This window comes from Siphateles boraxobius, unplaced genomic scaffold (genome assembly GCF_051911475.1).
Source record: "Siphateles boraxobius isolate OS27281-9 unplaced genomic scaffold, OSU_SipBor_1 41, whole genome shotgun sequence".
Lineage (NCBI taxonomy): Eukaryota > Metazoa > Chordata > Actinopteri > Cypriniformes > Leuciscidae > Siphateles > Siphateles boraxobius.
Window position 1 is genome coordinate 33,820,207 of NW_027509042.1, and position 18,550 is coordinate 33,838,756.

Genomic DNA, 18,550 nt, shown 5'->3' on the forward strand with positions numbered 1-18,550 from the left:
ACATCACAAACATCACTTAGCGATACTCCTGACAACAATGCTTTAGAAGCAGCCATACTCCTAGTAGAGTGGGCTCGTACAGCCAAAGGTGAAGGCTGACCAGCCGACTCATAAGCAAGTGAGATGGCCTCAACCACCCACTTGCTCATTCTCTGTTTAGACACGGGCCACCCTTTCCTGGGTGGCCCAAAGCACACAAATAACTGTTCTGATTTCCTCCACAGGGCAGCTCTGTGGACTTAAGCGTCTAACGCCCTAACCGGGCAGAGAAGGTTAAGTTTCTCCTGATCTGATGACACAAAAGGAGGAGGATAGAAAGCCTGCAGCACTGTAGGTCTGACAGCATTAGTAGGGACCTTAGGGACATAACCTGGTCTAGGGTATAGAAAAGCCTTAACCATACCAGACAAAAACTCCAGGCACAAGGGTGCAACCGACAGGGCCTGCAAATCTCCGATTCTCTTAAGTGAGGAGATTGCAAGCAGAAAAAGAGTTTTATACGTGAGAAATTTCTCAGAAACTTCCTCAATAGGTTCAAAGGGGGCCAAAGAAAGGCCCTCTAGTACAATGGCCAAATCCCAAGTCGGCACCCTCGTACGAACTACAGGCCTCAGCCTCAAAGTGCCACGAAGGAAGCTAGTTATAAGTGCGTGTCTCCCAAGAGAAACTCCACTGAAAGGGACATGGTAAGCAGCTAGTGCCGCCACATACACCTTTAGTGTGGAGGGGGATAACCCTGCAGAGAAACGCTCCTGCAGAAACTCCAGCACTGCACCCACTGGGCCGTTAACTGGGTCCTGCCGGTGTTCTGCACACCAGGAAGTGAAAAGTTTCCACTTCAGGGCATATAACTTCCTCGTGGACTGAGCTCTGGAGTGAAGGATGGTCTCAACAACCTCAGTTGAGAGACCAGATTCTATGAGCTGGGCCCCCTCAGAGGCCAAGCCCACAGTTTCCACAACTCTGGGCGGGGGTGAAATATCGTACCGCCCTCCTGAGAGAGTAGATCCCTCCTGATCGGAATCTCCAAGGGAGAGCCGTCCAGAAGAGATATTAGGTCCGCGAACCATACTCGGGCTGGCCAGAACAGGGCTACTAGAAGTAGGCTGACCCCGTCCCGGCGAACCCTGTCCAGAACTCCTGGTAGCAGAGCAACCGGGGGAAAAGCATTCAGACGTGACCTCGGCCACGGCTGTACCAGAGCATCCAACCCCAGAGGGGCTGGCTGACTGATGGAGAACCACAGATGACAGTGCGTTGTCTCCTTGGAAGCGAATAGGTCCACCTCGGCGCGACCGAAACTCAACCAAAGGAGCTCCACCACCTCGGGGTGGAGCCTCCATTCCCCCGGCCTCGGCCCCTGCCTCGACAGGGAGTCTGCTACCACATTCAAATAACCAGGAAGATACATAGCTCTCAGAGACCGTAACTTCCCCTGGGACCACAGGAGGATCTGACGGGCCAACTTGTAAAGTGGATGCGACCGCAGGCCCCCCTGGTGATTTATATACGAGACCACCGACATGTTGTCTGACTGAACTAACACATGATGACCTCTGAGGTCTGCTAGGAAGTGTTTCAAAGCTTGGAACACCGCCAACATCTCTAGACAATTTATATGCCATGATAGATGATGGTCCTGCCACAGACCTTGGGCTGGACGACCACTCATGACCGCCCCCCATCCTGTGAGGGAACCATCCGTCATTAGCGTTACGCGACGACAAAGAGCTCCCAACACAGGCCCTTTGGATAGAAACCAGGTTTCTTTCCACATGACCAGAGCACGAAGGCAGCGGCGCGTGACTTTGATCGTGCGGAGGGGAATCCCTTGGTCCGGAGCCACCACTGCAGTGGTCTCATGTACAACAGGCCGCAAGGTATAACGTTGGACGCTGCTGCCATCAGACCCAACAGCCTCTGAAACTGTTTTACAGTGAGTAGCTGGCCTAGCTTTACTTGTTTCATAGCTGAAAGAATCGAAGCGATGCGGGTCGGAGAAAGTCGCGCCCGCATCGAGATTGAATCCCAAACGACACCCAGAAAAGTGGTCTTCTGAGAAGGAGATAATACACTTTTCTTTGTGTTCAGCCTCAACCCCAACTTTCTCATATGAGCGAGAACAACATCTCGATGCTGAACCGCCATCTGCTCTGTCTGAGCTAAAAACAACCAATCGTCGATGTAATTGAGGATACGAATGCCCTGAAACCTCAGGGGCGCTGAAGCTGCATCCATGCATTTCGTGAAAGTGCGGGGAGATAAAGCTAGGCCAAATGGAAGAACCTTGTACTGGTACGCCTCGCCCCCGAAGGCGAACCTCAGGAACTACCTGTGTTGTGGAAGGATGGAAATATGGAAGTACGCGTCCTTCAGATCTATCGTGACAAACCAGTCCTCGGATCTGATTTGTGACACGATCTGCTTGATAGTGAGCATCTTGAATTTTAGCTTCCCTACCGAGCGATTCAACAGGCGCAGATCTAAAATTGGACGCAACCCCCCATCCTTCTTTGGAACGATGAAATATCGGCTGTAAAAACCTGACTCCAACCTTGGAGGAGGAACCCGTTCTATAGCCCCCTTTTGAGGGAGCGTTTTCACCTCTTGTTCCATTACCAGAGCCTGCTCGGGGCCCACCACTGTGGGCAGAACCACTCTGAATTTTGGTGGACGACACCTGAATTGGATAGGATAACCCTTTTTTTACTGTGTGCAGAACCCACTGAGATATTTTTGGAAGGCTTTTCCACTCTGCCAGAAATACTACTAAGGGTACCAGTCTCTCGAGACTGGCCTCTGGTGTAACTTGAGCAGCAAACACAGCGCCCTGTAACGGCGCACCGGCAGGGAACGACTGGCTTAACTGCTCTGAGCCCCCTCCTCAGAGGGGGCGAGCGTCCCTCGGGAAAGCGCTCGCTGGGACCTTCTGTGCCCCGAAGAAGAGCGGGCACCGTGTAATGCGGTGAACACCTCTCTCCCACGGCAGGGACCACCCTCAGCATCCTGACGCCAGTGGCATCAGGACTTCCTCTTTGCCGAAGCCTTCTTAGCCATAATAACTGTCCTCAGATCAGTTTTGCCAGAAGACTTCGGCTGAGAGTGCCGCGTCTGGTCCCACTGTTTGGAAGGGGGAGCACGAGACGCGACACTCTGCTTCTGTTGCGCCCTATGTGAGGAGCTGACTGATGGCCTGGACTGCTCCCGCCCAGCAGTACCGGGGACATGAATTTTAAGAGGCATAAATTTCTGAAACGCTGCCGACTGTTTCTTCTCTTCCTGAAATCTATCTATGACAGTATTGACAGAATCACCAAAAAGACCATGAGGAGAGAGCGGAGCGTCCAAAAGAAAAGCTTTGTCTTTTTCTTTCATACCAGAGAGATTTAACCATAGATGCCTCTCTGCGGCCGCGGGCTGCCAAAGTACGGCCCATTAGCTTGGCCAACTCCTTGGTGGCGCGCAGAGATAAATCTGCAGCCTGGAGCAGTTCGCGAACTACGTCAGTGCTGACCTCTTGAGTGTCACTCTCATCCTTTAATAAGTCAGCCTGGTATGCCTGCAAGATGGACATCGTGTGCAGGCACGCCGAGGCTTGACCGGCCGCCGAATACGCCTTACCCACTAAAGCTGACGTACTTCTAAGAGGCTTAGAGGGTAAAAGTGGTGCTTTAAAAGAAGATGCAGCTTTAGCAGAAAGATGACTAGCAAGCGCCTCTTCTGCTTTGGGCATCGCCCCATAACCATGAGATTTAGCCCCCACAATGTTTGAATAAGTGGAAGTTTGAGGGCTAAAAACACGATAAGAGACCGGCTTTTTCCACGATCTCGAAACCTCTGTGTGGAGATCAGGGAAGAAGGGCAAGCACCGGCGTGGAGGTTGAGAACGGGAAGGCAAAAATCTTTCATCTAATTTAGATTTTTCTCTAGACTCCTGCCTAACAGCTGGCCACTCGATGCTTAATTTAGAAACAGCACGAGTGAGCACCTCCATAAGCTCCTCACTTTCGGGAGAGCGAGATGGCGAATCATCGACATCTCCCGCATCCAGACTCACAACATCCAGATCCTCAGAACTGGATAGTTGCAGTACTGGGGCCTCAGTTCGGGGGGAAGAAACCGCAGAGCGTGCTTCCGAACCCGAGACTGGGGCACTGGATCTAACAGGTAAGGGCTGAGATAGGGCAGAGCCCGTCTCAAGCCCCGCTGTTAGATCTATCTGCGATCCCCACGAATGACGTCGCCGCTCAGCCTCGGAATAAGCGGGACCCGATCCGCGGGGATCGCGAACCGAACCACTCTCCTCAAAGAGTGATCAGCGGGAGCGGAGCGTTCTAAGAGGCAAACGCTCGCAATGCTCACAATCAGCCCCCTCGAGAGCTGACTGGGCATGCTGCACTCCCAAACAAACAACACATAAGCTGTGTGTATCCCCGCTCGTTAAATAGCGCGAGCAGGGAGGAACACACTTCTTAAATTGTTGTTCGCTCGCCATTGTCTCTCAATATAATATATATATATATATATATATATATATATATATATATATATATATAGTTTTTTGAAATAGTGAAACTCCTGCTTAGTGACAGACAAAAACACTTGAGACAGATCCAGATATAGCGCTTACTGAAGGCAAAGAAGCTGTCGCGCTTGTGTTTTGGGGGTGCTTTATAGTTTCCTGGTCGATGACGTCACCCGCCTATGACGTTCCGTCTCTCCATTGGACTGATTCCATACGTGCTTCATGACGCACACACGCAGAGGCGTTCCCACAGCTTGACGCAGCTCGAGTTCCCTTGAAAGGGAACTGAACACTAACTCACAAGCCGAACTCACTCGCTCATTTCTCTGTACCGGCCTTTTCCCAACTCACCGCATTAACCCAGTAACTGCCAGTGCAACATAAAAACAGCAATTTCACAACAATTATAGAGAGTCTATGCACTGCTACACTATTAAGTTATTAAGGTAGGACACCACTGAAGGCCTAGGTGTGAAATGCACAGCCGCCACTGAGTTACACCTTCTCAAATTCTTCATTGAAGGTGCACAAATCCTATTCTACAGTTAAGTTAAGAAATTAAGAAACTCGTATGCTCACATTTTTGCTACAGTTGCTGCAGTGAATATGGTGCAAAACGCATTTACACACCCGCATCAAAAAATGTGAAGTCACAGAGAAATTTTGTTCATCCGCAAATCAGTCTCTGAATTCATCCAATGAGAGTTGCACACTTGTAGAATATTTTCTCACAAATATTTTGTTTATTTTTCTAGCACAAACACAAGTACATAACTACAACTGCTTGAATCTGCGAATCTTCTGCAAACTTCAACTCGTTGTATAAATTGCACTCTGTGAAGCTTTAAAACTTTTTTTACTACTTGTTACCATTTGTAGCAATAAATTAAATAAACCCTCATAAATGTTTCTGTGGGCTAACACTTTTTTTTACAAATATATCCTGGTGTGATTATTCTTAAATTCTTGTTCATATAAATAAGCCAAATCATTTAAGACCACACACAAGAATGAATGTGTTGCTTTAATACTGCTTTAAGTACAATTTGGATTAAACAAAATTGTATGGACAAAAGTGGATAAATTACATTTGGTACAACTAGGTTAAATGAGGGGAAAAACACTTAACATTCTTTCACGGAATATAATAAGCAACCAATTTGATGTTCTAAAAATTATATTTACAAATATACATACTGGCAAAAAATGTAACACTATTTTTTTATGTTTTGGTTGCAAGGTGTGCTTGTGCTGGTTTTGATATAATAATATATACACTACTGTTCAAAAGTTTGGTATTGGTAAGGTTCTAGGTAGGGTACCAAGACTACATTTATCTGAAAAACAGTATTGTGAAATTGTTTTCTATTTTAAGGACATACGTTTATGGAACTTTATGGCTTTTAAAACATGTTGAATGAGTGTTGGTTGTGCAACAAAATAGATCATGCATTTGTATGCATTTGTATCAATGATCATCATTGTGTCATCCAGGCACACAGTGCAACACATAAGGTAAATGAAAGAACATGACAAATAGAAACTTCAGTGTAGGGTGCAAAATGTTTATTTGGACACTGATATGGTTGTGGAGTTATTTCCCAGAGATTATTGTCAGAGATGACACAGTTTTAAAACTTCATAAAGTAAGGTTTCAGAAGAGCTTAGCAATAAATAAATTAAATGGTAATGGTTCATGTATTTAGGAATATTCTATATCTGCTCTTCTGTTGGAAATAAGTGTTGCTGTAATCGTCCAGGTGTTCTGGAATTTTTGGTTTACAGTAAAAGTTGAACCTTAAACGTGATATTTTTTTGTAATTTTATATTTTGTTTGTTTAATATTTTTTATTGCAGTGACATTCAACAAATGATAACAAAAGACAGTTTTAAAGCATTGCAATGTACTAAGGAAAAGCACAACGAAATGAACGAGTTGAAGTTTGCTGTGCTTTTTATAGGTCTATGTCACAGGTCGGGGTGTGAGCGCCAGCGGGCCGCCCTCCCCCTCAAATCGGAACACCGCCCCGAGGAGCATGACCGTGGGACACATGAGGCAGACAAAGGGATTAAAATAGATATGTCTTCTTTATTAGATAATAAAAACAACTTTAAAAGTCTCTTGAACATTCTCCCTTTGGGGACACTCCGCAGTTTCAGACAGCGAGAGGAATGGAGTTAATTCACAGCTTCCGCGTTCTCTTCTTCAGCGTTCTCTTCAGGGCTCAGACAGAGAGAGATGCACACACACATGAACGTACCTCCAGTTTCAGACAGAGAGAGGAATGAACATAATTCACAGCTTCCGCGTTCTCTTTTTCAGCGTTCTCTTCGGGGCTCAGACAGAGAGAGATGTACACACACATGCACGTACCTCCATTTTCAGACAGAGAGAGATGTACACACACATGAACGTACCTCCAGTTTCAGACAGAGAGAGCAAAGAACATAATTCACAGCTTCCGCGTTCTCTTCTTCAGCGTTCTCTTCGGGGCTCAGACAGAGAGAGATGCACACACACATGAACGTACCTCCAGTTTCAGACAGAGAGAGATGTAAACATGCTGCGACTGTGAGTGAACAGCAGCAACACCATTCCCACACTCGCATATTCACCAATACACTGCAAGATTTCACTCGTGCTCACCGTAGAACTGCAGTTCAACAGACTCACTGTGCAATCAGGGCTTACACCCGCAATCCAGACGAAATCTCCTCTCTCTCGTTCTCTCTCACTCTCTCTCGTTCTCTCTCATCCTCTCTCGCTCCCGCAGCCTCCCTCTGCTGTTTCGGCCTCGGCCTAGGCCTCTCGCCCACTGCGGGCACCCTCAGCTCGGTGCACCCCCTTCCTCCTCCATGGCTGCCACGTCTCCTTTTTTTATCATCCATTTTGGAAACTGCGTCCCAATGGCCAGCCCGAACTCTCCTCCTCTCACACCTGTCAGCAATTCCACTCATCAATTTCCCAGATCGGCGATAACACACGGGGAAAACCGGAACCGGACTGGTGTTACAGCCGGAAGTGCTCCCCCAGGGGACTATTGGCTAAAAATTTTGGTTCCTGTCTTAGTCACCCGGTGACATCTACACGAAGTGAATGCCAGCAATCATTCAGTCGTTAACGAATGCAAAAAACATGCAAACTAATAAAAACATGATGAACTTTATTAAATGATGCACAATTTTATTTTAAGTTTGCGCTGAAACTATATTTACCTGTTTTTGAAATAATCCATTAAACCTGCTGAGAAACGAGAAGCGAACTAAAATGAGCAGTTCTCTTTCGTTGTCACTCCGAGTTGGGAGTTTCGACCGAGACTTCTCTCTTGTATTCCACTTGAAGCCCAACTCTGGTGATGCTGGGGTCCTCTTCTCCATCACAGACTCCAATCAAAAACTAATGGGGTTTCGCTTAGAAAGCCTATCAACTTCGAGTATTACAAAACGAGCCAATGGCAAAGAAATGCCATGGGGCTGCGGAATTTGCATAGCATATCTCCGCCTTACCTCGTGGGTATAAAAGGAGGACAGCGCCAACATGCAGATATGTTTTCGCTTCGGAGCCAAGTTAATTCTTCACTCCACAAGCCATCTCTGAACTGTCAGCTTCTTACAGACGAGCAAGATTCTCTGGTGTTGGTGTGACGGCGATCTCCCGGCGAGTGCGCGCTTCCTGCTTATCTGTGCAGTGGTTTGCCAGTGAGTGTGTATCTCCCTGGGCGCTTCAACACTCTCAGAGTTTCTTTTCTCTCACAAAAAAGCTTGCATGTGGTACGTCTTTTTAAAGACGGCTCGCCCGTGCATTTCTGGTTGCTGTTGACTCATTTCCGATTTTGATGGGCACATTCTCTGCTCTGCGTGCTTGGGCTTGATCACGCTAGAGCAGCGTTTGTGGATAACCACGTTCTCCCCGCTGGAACGTGACCATGGCGTCATTACGATCGAGACTCAATGATCTCGTTAGAGAGAGAGTCCCCTCATCCACACCCCGATCTAACAATCTCCACGTGAGGTGCTACTTCGGCTGGTGGCCAGGGTGACCTGAGGGTGTTGGTGTGGAACAAAGGCGCCGACTATCCATCCTTGCCCCACGCCCCCCTCTTCATTGACGCAAGCCGTGAACAATCATGGGACGCCCGTGGGCCCGTCTTCGGACCCCCCGCGGGTTTCCTTTGACGTTCCAGAATCGGATCTGTTGTCCATCGCAGCATCACAGGGCGGGCAAGAATCTTCAGGAAGTGAAGATTTGACAGTGCTGCCACTTTCGGGTGTGCATATGGCATTTGTTGAGTCAGATCCTGAGATGACAGCCATGCTTTCCTGGGCCGCCGCGAGCGTCGGACTAGAGTGGAACCTTCCGCCCTGTCCTGTGCGCTCGCTGCTGCACGATTGTTTTTTGGGTGTGACCGCTGACACCTGTCGGCGTCCACTCCAATACCTTTCTTCCCGGATGTGCATCAGGAGATCTCGAAATACTCGAAGAACCCTGTCTTCCAGCGATCCCTCGTTGATCTTCTCCGCCCTTCCTCCCCTCCACGGGGCCGCTGCCCATGGCTACACAGGGGTCCCCCGGTTGAACGCTCTGTTGTGATACTAAAATAACTGTGTCCTCAGAGTGCTTCTTCTCGGCTCGATCCTAAGCACCCGTCCGAACCCTGTAGTTTTTCGTCTACGCTTGTGGCGAAATCCTATGGCGCCCCGGACAGGCAGCCGCCTTACTGCATGCTATGGCCATTCTGCTGGTCTTCCTGGCCCAGGTGTTCATGGACGTGCAGGAGGGCAGGACTGACCCAGGGCTCTTCATTGAGCTGTGGTGATGTACACCATTCAAGCCTGTGGCTTAACCTGTCCGATGTGCACGATGTCGGGTGGTCCCGCCTGCCCCACACCCTCATATGCCAGGTCAGCCCTTCGGCGGTGTGGTTCAGGGCTGTACAACAGCTCTCAACAGCCCATGAGCAGACTGAGGCATATTCTTCCCCGACGGCCCCGCCTTCCGCTCAGATCCCTCAGTCTGCCTACCGCCGAAGGCGCCCTCCTACGGGAACACGGGGTTCGCATCCTGAGTTATCTCGACGACTGGCTGATCCGAGCTCACTCTCGAGAGTAGGTTTGTGAACACAAGGACCTAGTGCTCTGTCACCTAGCCGGTCTGGGCCTTCGGGTCAACTGGGAGAAGAGCAAACTTTGCCCCGTGCAGAGGATCTCTTTCCTCGGTATGGAAATCGACTCGGTCGCCATGTAAAAGGCGCAGCTTACGAGCGAGCGCGCGCGCAGTCACTGCTGACTTGCCTGAGACAGTTCGAGGGCAAGAGTACGGTTCCACTGAAACTTTTTCAGAGACTCCTGGGGCATATGGCATCTGCAGCCGCGGCAACGCCGCTCGGATTGCTTCATATGAGACCGCTTCAGCTTTGGCTTCGCGACCGAATCTTGAGGTGGGCATGGCAACACGGCACCCTCCGAGTACCAGTCACTCCAACCTGCCGTCAGACCTTCACCCCGTGGTCGAACCTCAGTTTTCTACGGGCCGGAGTGCCCCTGGAACAAGCTTCCCGGCATGTTGTTGTAACGACAGATGCCTCTACCACGGGCTGGGGTGCCATGTGCAATGGAGGTGCTGCCGCGGGCTCCTGGCCTGGACCCTGACGCCTATGGCACGTCAATTACCTCGAGTTGCTGGCTGTACGTCTTGCTCTGCGCCGCTTCCGGGCCGTGCTCAAGAGTCAACACGTACTAGTCCGATCAGTATGTACTAGTACCGCCACCGTAGCGTACATCAACCATCAAGGTTGGCAATGCTCCCGCCGTATGTCGCAACTCGCCCGCCACCTCCTCATATGGAGTCAGAAGCATCTGAGGTCGCTTCATGCCATTTATGTCCCCGGAGCCCTGAACTGTGCAGCCGACGAGCTCTCACAGCTTCAGCCCCTCCTGGGAGATTGGCAACTCCATCCCCAGTCGGTTCAGCTGATTTGGGACCAGTTCGGGGACGCAGAGATAGATCTGTCTACCTCTCACGACTCGACCCATTGCACCCTGTATTATTCCTTGACCGAGGGCACGCTCGGCACGGATACATTGGCGCACTGCTGGCCGCAGGGCCGCAAATATGTGTTTCCCCCAGTGAGCCTTCTTGCGCAGACCCTGCGCAAGGTCAGGGAGGATGAGGAGCACGTCATTCTGGTCGCGCCGTACTGGCCCACCCAGACCTGGTTCTCCGAACTACTACTCCTCACGACAGCACCTCCCTGGCCGATCCCTCTGAGGAAGGACCTCCTTTTTTGCAGGGACGGGGCAACCTATGGCACCCTTGTCCCAATCTTTGGAACCTCCACGTGTGGCTCCTGGACGTGTCGCCGCCATTGCCGTACAGCTCGACTTTGTTGAAGGTAAGTCCTTGGGAGAGCACGACTTGATCGTCAGGTTCCTGAGAGGAGCGAGGAGACTAAAGGCTCTCTCCAAGCCTAGGTTGTCTCACTGGATAGTGGATGCCATTGCTTTGGCCTACCAACAGCAAGGTCGACCGTGCCACCTTGGTGTGACTGCCCACTCCACCGGAGTATGGCGTCCTCTTGGGCTCTAGTGCATGGCGCCTCGCTAACAGACATCTGCAGAGCTGCAGGCTGGGCGACACCGAACTCATTCGCCAGATTCTACAATCTCCGAGTGGAACCAGTGACCTCTCATGTACTCGCTTCAACCAGCTAGTACTGGACCTGCCCCGGTGTCTTCGGTTGCTCGCCATTCCACTCCACGTACTGGACACGTGCGATATTCTCCTCAGGTGAGCTTCCCCGAAAGCCCTGAGTTCCTCCAGCACTCCTGATGTCGGCGCCAGTGTCTATTGCCAGCGCATCGGCTAGGTGCCTCCCGTGTGCATGGTCCCTCCTCTGAGCGACCCCCACATGTGTATTTCCACTGTAAGCCTCTCTGAGCATGTGTCTTTCCCTTGGCAAGCCACCTTGCAACCCCAGGGGTTGAAATATTCCACCTGCGGCTGGACACCCCAGTGTTCTCCATATGCATTCCTCTGGGTCCTATGTGTATTCTCTAAGTCCCCCCCCCCCCCCCTATTCTCCCCCCCCCCACCCTGGGTTGGCATTATTTACATATTTCCTCTAAGCTATGGGATATGCTCCCCAGTGTACCTTGGTATTCCTGTGCTAAATAGGAGTCCTTCGTCCGTGCCAGTCTCACAACAGGGATCTCAGATTTACGCAGGGCACTGGAAGACAGCCGGGAAGGTGGCGTGATTAGACTGGTAACCCCATTCGTTGTAATCCGACGTAACTGACAATGAAAGGGAACGTCTCGGTTACGTATGTAACCCTCGTTCCCTGAGTAGGGAACGGAGACGTTAGGTCTTCCTACCACTTCCGCTGTACCGCGGGGATCGCCTGAGTTCAGTCTTGGCTCCTCAGCGAAGAAACATATCTGCATGTTGCCGGCGTCCCCTTTTATACCCACGAGGTAAGGCGGAGATACGCTATGCAAATTCCGCAGACCCATGGCATTTCTTTGCCATCGGCTCGTTTTGTAATACTCGAAGTTGATAGGCTTTCTAAGCGAAACCCCTTTCGTCGTCATCTGACGTAACGTCTCCGTTCCCTACTCAGGGAACGAGGGTTACATACGTAACCGAGACGTTCCACAGGCATGCCCGGGAAACTCCTGAATATTCATGTAGGCTCCGCCCACAACCTCTACAGATGCACAACTTACTTTTGCTCCACATTTCATGGTGCAAAAGGGAGAGCGTGTGAAACTTGTCACTTTAAAGCGAAAAGTAGTGTTTGAGATTTGTCGCAGCAGATTCAAGCAGTTGTAGTTATGTACTTGTGTTTGTGCTAGAAAATATACAAGACATTTGTAAGAAAATATTCTACAATTGTGCAACTCTCATTGGATGAATTCACATACTGATTTGCGGATGAGCAAAATTTCTCCGTGACTTCACATTTTTTAATGCGGGTGTGTAAATGCGTTTTGCACCATATTCACTGCTGCAACTGTGGCAAAAATGTGAGCATACGAGTTTCTTAATTTGTGATTTGTAGAATAGGATTTGTGCACCTGCAATGAAGAATTTGAGAAGGTGTAACTGTTGTGTTGTGTTTGTGGAAGAGAAAAAAAAGTCTACAAGTTTGCAACTCCTAAAACATTTCTCTCTGTGACTTTAAATTTACTGATACACATCAGTGGCTATTCTCTACAACTACAAATTTCACTGTCACAGGCGTTCAGCTGATTTGCACCAAATATACCTTCATACATTCTCCCAGGACTTACAGTAATCTATACACTGTGAATTATTATTCCATTGCGTCTCACTGTTTTCCCCTAGTTTCTGTAGACATGACAATAAACACCAGTAACCATTTTTACTAGTCCCCAGATGATGTAGCTTGTTGATTTATGACATTGCACCGGTTGACTTTCTGGAAAGGTGCAACTTCACTTCACATGTATTGCAAAGATTAAATGGCCCTTTTTCTAAAATGTTATTTTATGCACTATTAGGAACTGAATGTAGATGGAGGCATCTATTTTTAATATTTCAATAGTACATTTCGGTTATAACTAAATTTAGACTTTTTACCATAATAGAAACTGAATTCAAATGGAGACATCTATTTTTTATATTTTAATAACAAAATTGAACATTTCAGTAAATTCTTCAAGTAATATAATTTTTTTATGTACCATCACCGAACATCACATTAATTTAAACATCCTTCAGAAGCTTGAGTTTCGTTTTACTGTAGTAAAAGTCACTGTACTAATTCACAATATATATTTTTTTACCATAGAAGAGAGTGGAGTCTCCCTGCTGCAACTTATTGGAAGCCCTCCACCTGAAGAGATCACCCAGGCTCCAGGCCCAAATAGACAAACCGCTTACCTCTTTACAAAGGACACCAACACGGGGCAGATGGCACTTGCCCATTTTCCCACTCATTTCTACCGAGACTTCTCTCTTGTGTTCCACTTGAAGCCCAACTCTGGTGATGCTGGGGTCCTCTTCTCCATCACAGACTCCAATCAAAAAATCATGTACGTGGGGGTCAAGCTCTCAGCTGTGGAGGATGGCAAAAGGAAAGTTATTTTTTATTACACAGAGCCTGATTCTGATAGATCTCAAGAGGTGGCCAACTTTGAGGTGGCACACCAGGCTCTAGAGTGGAGTCGCTTCTCTCTGGCAGTTAATATGGACCATGTGTCATTCTACGAGGACTGTGATACTGAGCCCAAGGTGGTAAAGTTTGAGCGCTCACCTGATGGCTTGGAGTTGGAGACAAACTCCAAGATCTTTGTTGGACAAAGTGGAGCTGATGACCCAGATAAATATCAAGTATGTCCTGTGTATCATTGAAAGTGCATTATTAGTATATTTGTCATTTTTCTCAAATATACATAGGGTCATTCTCAGGGGTGTGGACAACAAGGAATGTTGACCTGGATCCTTTGTATCCTTTCTATCTGTCTGTCTCTGTCTGTTTGTCTTTCTGTTAAATTATTAATTGATCAGTCAATCGTCCCAGACTAATATGATCTAGCTTCTGTCTGGTCAACATATGTAATATATGGTCTAGCATCCATCCAGAATACACTTATATTAATTTACAGCCACAGCTGATATGTTGGCTGATGTTGTTGTTGGACCTGTCTTTTTTATTTAGGGCATGATCTCAGAGTTAAGAGTTGTTGGAAACCCAAGGGCTGCAGAGCGTCATTGTGATGAAGCTGATGATGATGACTATGATGTAAGCTGCATATAAACTTGAGACTGTCATTCTTACATCTACAAATAGTATTTTTTGTTGTTGTTTTTTTGCAAGGAATTTATTGCTTATAGTTCACAGACAGGACTCACTTTTTTGGCACTGACAATGCATAAATATCTTGAAGGTTTACTAACCCTCTGGTCATTTTTGTGGTAAAATGGTGGTAATGTCCGTTTTTTATTTTTTGTAGGGTTCTGGAGACAACGGAAGCGGAATAGAGGGCATAGTGGATGTAGAACATTATTTAGTAGGTATTTTTATACATTACTTAACGTATTTATCTGACAAAAATACAGTGTTATGGAAAACCCTTCTAGTACTTTTTTAGTAAATGTGTTGCAAGTATACAAATGACCTTTGTGGTAAGCTGTTCCCTTTCGAAAGGGAACTCGCACGGTGTCAATGACGCTTTGGGGAATGCCTCAGGCATGACAGGTGTCTGAAATCACTATCAAATCACGGCAATCATATTGACCGGCGACAGCCGCTGACCTCATTAATGTGCAACCCAGAAGTATAAAAGGGCGCCTTGCAAACATGGCAAATAACCTTTTTCTTCTTCAGAGACTGTTCTGTCTGTAAGCGCTTGAGATTATGGTAAGAAATAAAAATGAAATGCAATGAGTTGTTTACAGTGTTGCAGGCGTATCAGGCCGATCTGCTGGGGGATCTCTACCAGGGGGCAGGGATGTCCCCTGAGGCAGGACCACGGATCTTGCTCTCCAGGCTACTAAGCAAACTGCTGCCGTGATCGGCCGGTTGATGGTGGTGATGGTGGCCACGGAGAGACATCTGTTGTTGAACGTGGCCGATATCGGGGAGAAAGAGAATGGCTTTCTCCACGATTTGCCTGTTTCGCCCTCTGAACTTTTCGGCACCTCCGTGGAGGCGGTGGTTGGAAAGTTCAGAGAGGCGAAGGTGCGCTCAGCTGCATTTAGGACCTGCATACCGCTGAGGTCTGCTTCCACGCCCAGACAAGCAGGAGGGCCTGGACCATCACGGCCCGTAGACAAGGCCGGAGAGCCAGCGTGGAGAAGTGGGTCGCAGAAGAGACGGGACTCCAGCAAGAAGAGGGATCTGAGGGAGGTGATCCAACACAAACAGCGTCGGAGATGCATCACCTCCCCTGAGGGCGTAATTATTTCTTAGCCCTCTCTTCCACTACTCCCCTGGCACTTCTTACGTCAGGCCTGAGGCTGGGCCCATGATGAGTGGAAAATATGATATTCTGATGGCCCGCCTTGGCTTAGCAATATCCAGCAACTTCACACAGCCATTGAAGAGGAGTGGACCAACAGCGAAGGAGATGTGTTGAACAGCGTTAGGCACATGGTGGTCACACCAGATACTGACTGGTTTCTGGTTTCCATTTTTCTTCAAATCGCGTTCTTCTTCTTCTGTTGTAAATCCAAGTTAAACTCACAACGTTTCTTCCAAAATCGATGAAAGCAGAGGAATGATTAAGTTTGATGCTTTGTTTTGAGGTGCTAATGCGTTTACAGGTTTGTTTTCCTTCACGTGGACGATTAGCATGTGAATCGCTTGTGTGTGCCTGAATGTGGTCACATCAGAGATAATGTGCAGACACTTGAGAAATTGTACCTCTCGTTGGTTTCATCCGGTTTACTTAAACAAAGAATATTTGTTTTCATTTTGAATTAGATTATTTAAAAGTTGACACTTAAATGTTTATAAAGATATATTGGTCATTTCTGTGTGATAAGTATTTGCTGAGTTTTTTTTTTCAGTTTAGAGACATGCTCCAGAAAAAAAGAGATAGAGAAGCAGAAAGCACACCCTGTTTTTTTTCTTTATTTTACAAAAGCACAATGTTTTGATTTGATTGTAAGTGGACACATACACATACACACACATACACATACACATAACCTTTTACAGTTTATTTTTTCATATTTCTTTTATCTGTATGACCATAAATTCCAGAGTGTTTTAAGTCTATTTTGCTACTATGTGAGGAAAATCAAGCAAAATGCGCAGGCCCGTTTGTCGACCCCTAAGGGTTAAAGTACAACACAGAATAGGACTTAAAATTCAAATTGCAGACTAATGAAATCCACTCGCTGGCCTGCTTCCATTGGTAATAGCAGGATATCTCACCTCCTTCCCTGCAGCTCATATTGCATTGCCACAAGCTTTCCACACAGCATGGGATGGACCTCCTCTTCCCTCTCACCAGGTCAGCCACTCACCAAATCTTCGAAATGTCACTGCCGCAGCAGCGACGTTCCCTCCCCTGCAGCAGTGATTTCACTTACTGCTCTCATTGCATATCCGACTGAACTCTAATTCTCACTGCCGCAGCAGTGATTTCTTCCACCGCTCTTGCACCAGATCTCAGACAAATTCTCTCACTGCCGGAGCAGTGATTTCTACCTCCACCCTTGCAGCAGCTCCCAACTAAATTTTATTTTATTTTCTGCAGGGTAATCTATTTCTCCCCTGATTAACAACTTACAACATCATTGCCACAGAAGTGATTTCTCCATCCGCAAGATCCCTCTCGCATGTTAGCCCCCGACCTGCCTTATAATTCCCCAGCATACCAGCTTTTCAGTCTCTCATTCCGCAAAAAGGTCTCTCCCAGAAAAGAAACAAAAAGTATTCGTTCGTCATCAGAAGCATTCAAGAGGTAAATCAGACCCAACCGCTTCCACATAAGGAATGCTCGTCAAAGTCATAATTAGCTATTTTACATTTGTATGACCTGTGCATCCTCTTTGCCATTCCTCTCTAGCTTAATTCCAACGTACTGAGCCCACTGGGCTCCCCCATTCGAATGCAGTGGGGGCTAAGTCAGTTAGAACAGTTTCACCCTGACCCATCGAATCGCTGGTTGAGCTCTCCCAAATGAATGCAATGGGTGTCTCTGTTTGACTGCAGACAGGGCTTACCCATCCAGTGCTATGAGCATTCTGTCAAAGTTCCCATTGGATGCTGTGAGAGCCCTCAAAGTCGAACAGCCAGACCCAATTCCACGAGTTCCCTCTACACATGGGCACCTGCAGGCTCCCATCAGATGTTGTGTGGGCCCTCCCAGTCTGGCATTTAAAAAATCATGTGATCCCTGTTTGACGCTGTGCTCACCAGTCTGATGCTGTGAGCTGCATCAGATTACTCTGAGTTCGGGCCAAATTCCAGGCTTGGAGCCCTGCCCTCGGATAGCACTCCAAATACACATACTCTTTTACTCCATCTGATTATTTGTAAGTGTTAACTCGTGAATTGGATTACCGCATTAAGATGATGCTTACATTTAAGAGCATAAATTAAAGTCTAAGATAGAAACCGTTCAAGTAAAAAGGCAAGTAAATAGACTGTTGAATACTGTATATTTTTAGTTGGGTGAGGATAAGCAATTTGCATGGTAAATCATACATTAATTTGCTTTACCCTGTGTCCTAATCCGGTGTTACGCGACAGATTTTTTTTCCAATCATGTCTTTTTTGCTTCCCCAGGGTGATCGTGAAGAGAAAGGAATGAAGGTAAACAAGGTCTATTTTAGTGGTACACACACACCCTTCACCAGGGCAGCAAATAGATGTTGACCTCGGTCAAATTACAAATTTCAGAAATCCCCAACAAAGTTTTCATCTCCTTTAAAACAAAGTTTGATCAAGTGGTGTTCATAGATGTCGCATACTGTAGGTCACACAAGATTGACTTTTTTCTTCTTAAAGGCAAAGAACGTCCTGGTTGCGTATGCAACCCCCGTTCCCTGAATGAGGGAACGGAGGACGTAGTCAACGTCGACTGAACGGGATCACGCCAGGGAGCCAGTCATCTTCGGGTACTATTGAACGAGCCAATGGAATTGGCGTGCGTGACTTACATCACACACTCCGCCCCCCGCGACACGGGTATAAATATGGAAGTGGATGCACGCACTAGTTGCTTTTTCGAGCGTAACTCGGGGTCAGCGGTGGTCCAGCAGTAGTGGCAAGGGGTCTACGTCCTCCATTCCCTCGTTCAGGGAACGGGGGTTGCATACGCAACCAGGACGTCCCCTTTCAGTCGATAACGTCGGACGTAGTCAACGTCGACTGAACGGGATCAACCATTGAAAATGCCCCTAAAGCTGCCACCTTCCAGTGCCTAGACAAAAGCCTCCCGATGCCCCCGCAATTTAAGGCGGGAAAGGACAGGGCTTAGGCCAGGAAAGTCACTGCTCTTCCTACAGGACCGCTGAGAAAGTGTTCCCTGTACATGGAAGGAAGG

The 18,550-nt window shown here is 47.7% G+C and overlaps 1 protein-coding gene across 1 annotated transcript in view; it reads left to right on the forward strand.

Moving 5' to 3' along the window:
• Positions 1 to 18,550, forward strand: part of col18a1b (collagen type XVIII alpha 1 chain b) — a 160,412-nt gene that overhangs the window by 35,983 nt on the left and 105,879 nt on the right. Inside the window, exons 2-5 of the mRNA XM_077199910.1 lie at positions 13,339 to 13,880; positions 14,209 to 14,292; positions 14,504 to 14,560; positions 17,791 to 17,817. Of these exons, the coding sequence (XP_077056025.1) occupies positions 13,339 to 13,880; positions 14,209 to 14,292; positions 14,504 to 14,560; positions 17,791 to 17,817 (710 nt within the window). The remainder of the gene's footprint in view (positions 1 to 13,338; positions 13,881 to 14,208; positions 14,293 to 14,503; positions 14,561 to 17,790; positions 17,818 to 18,550) is intronic.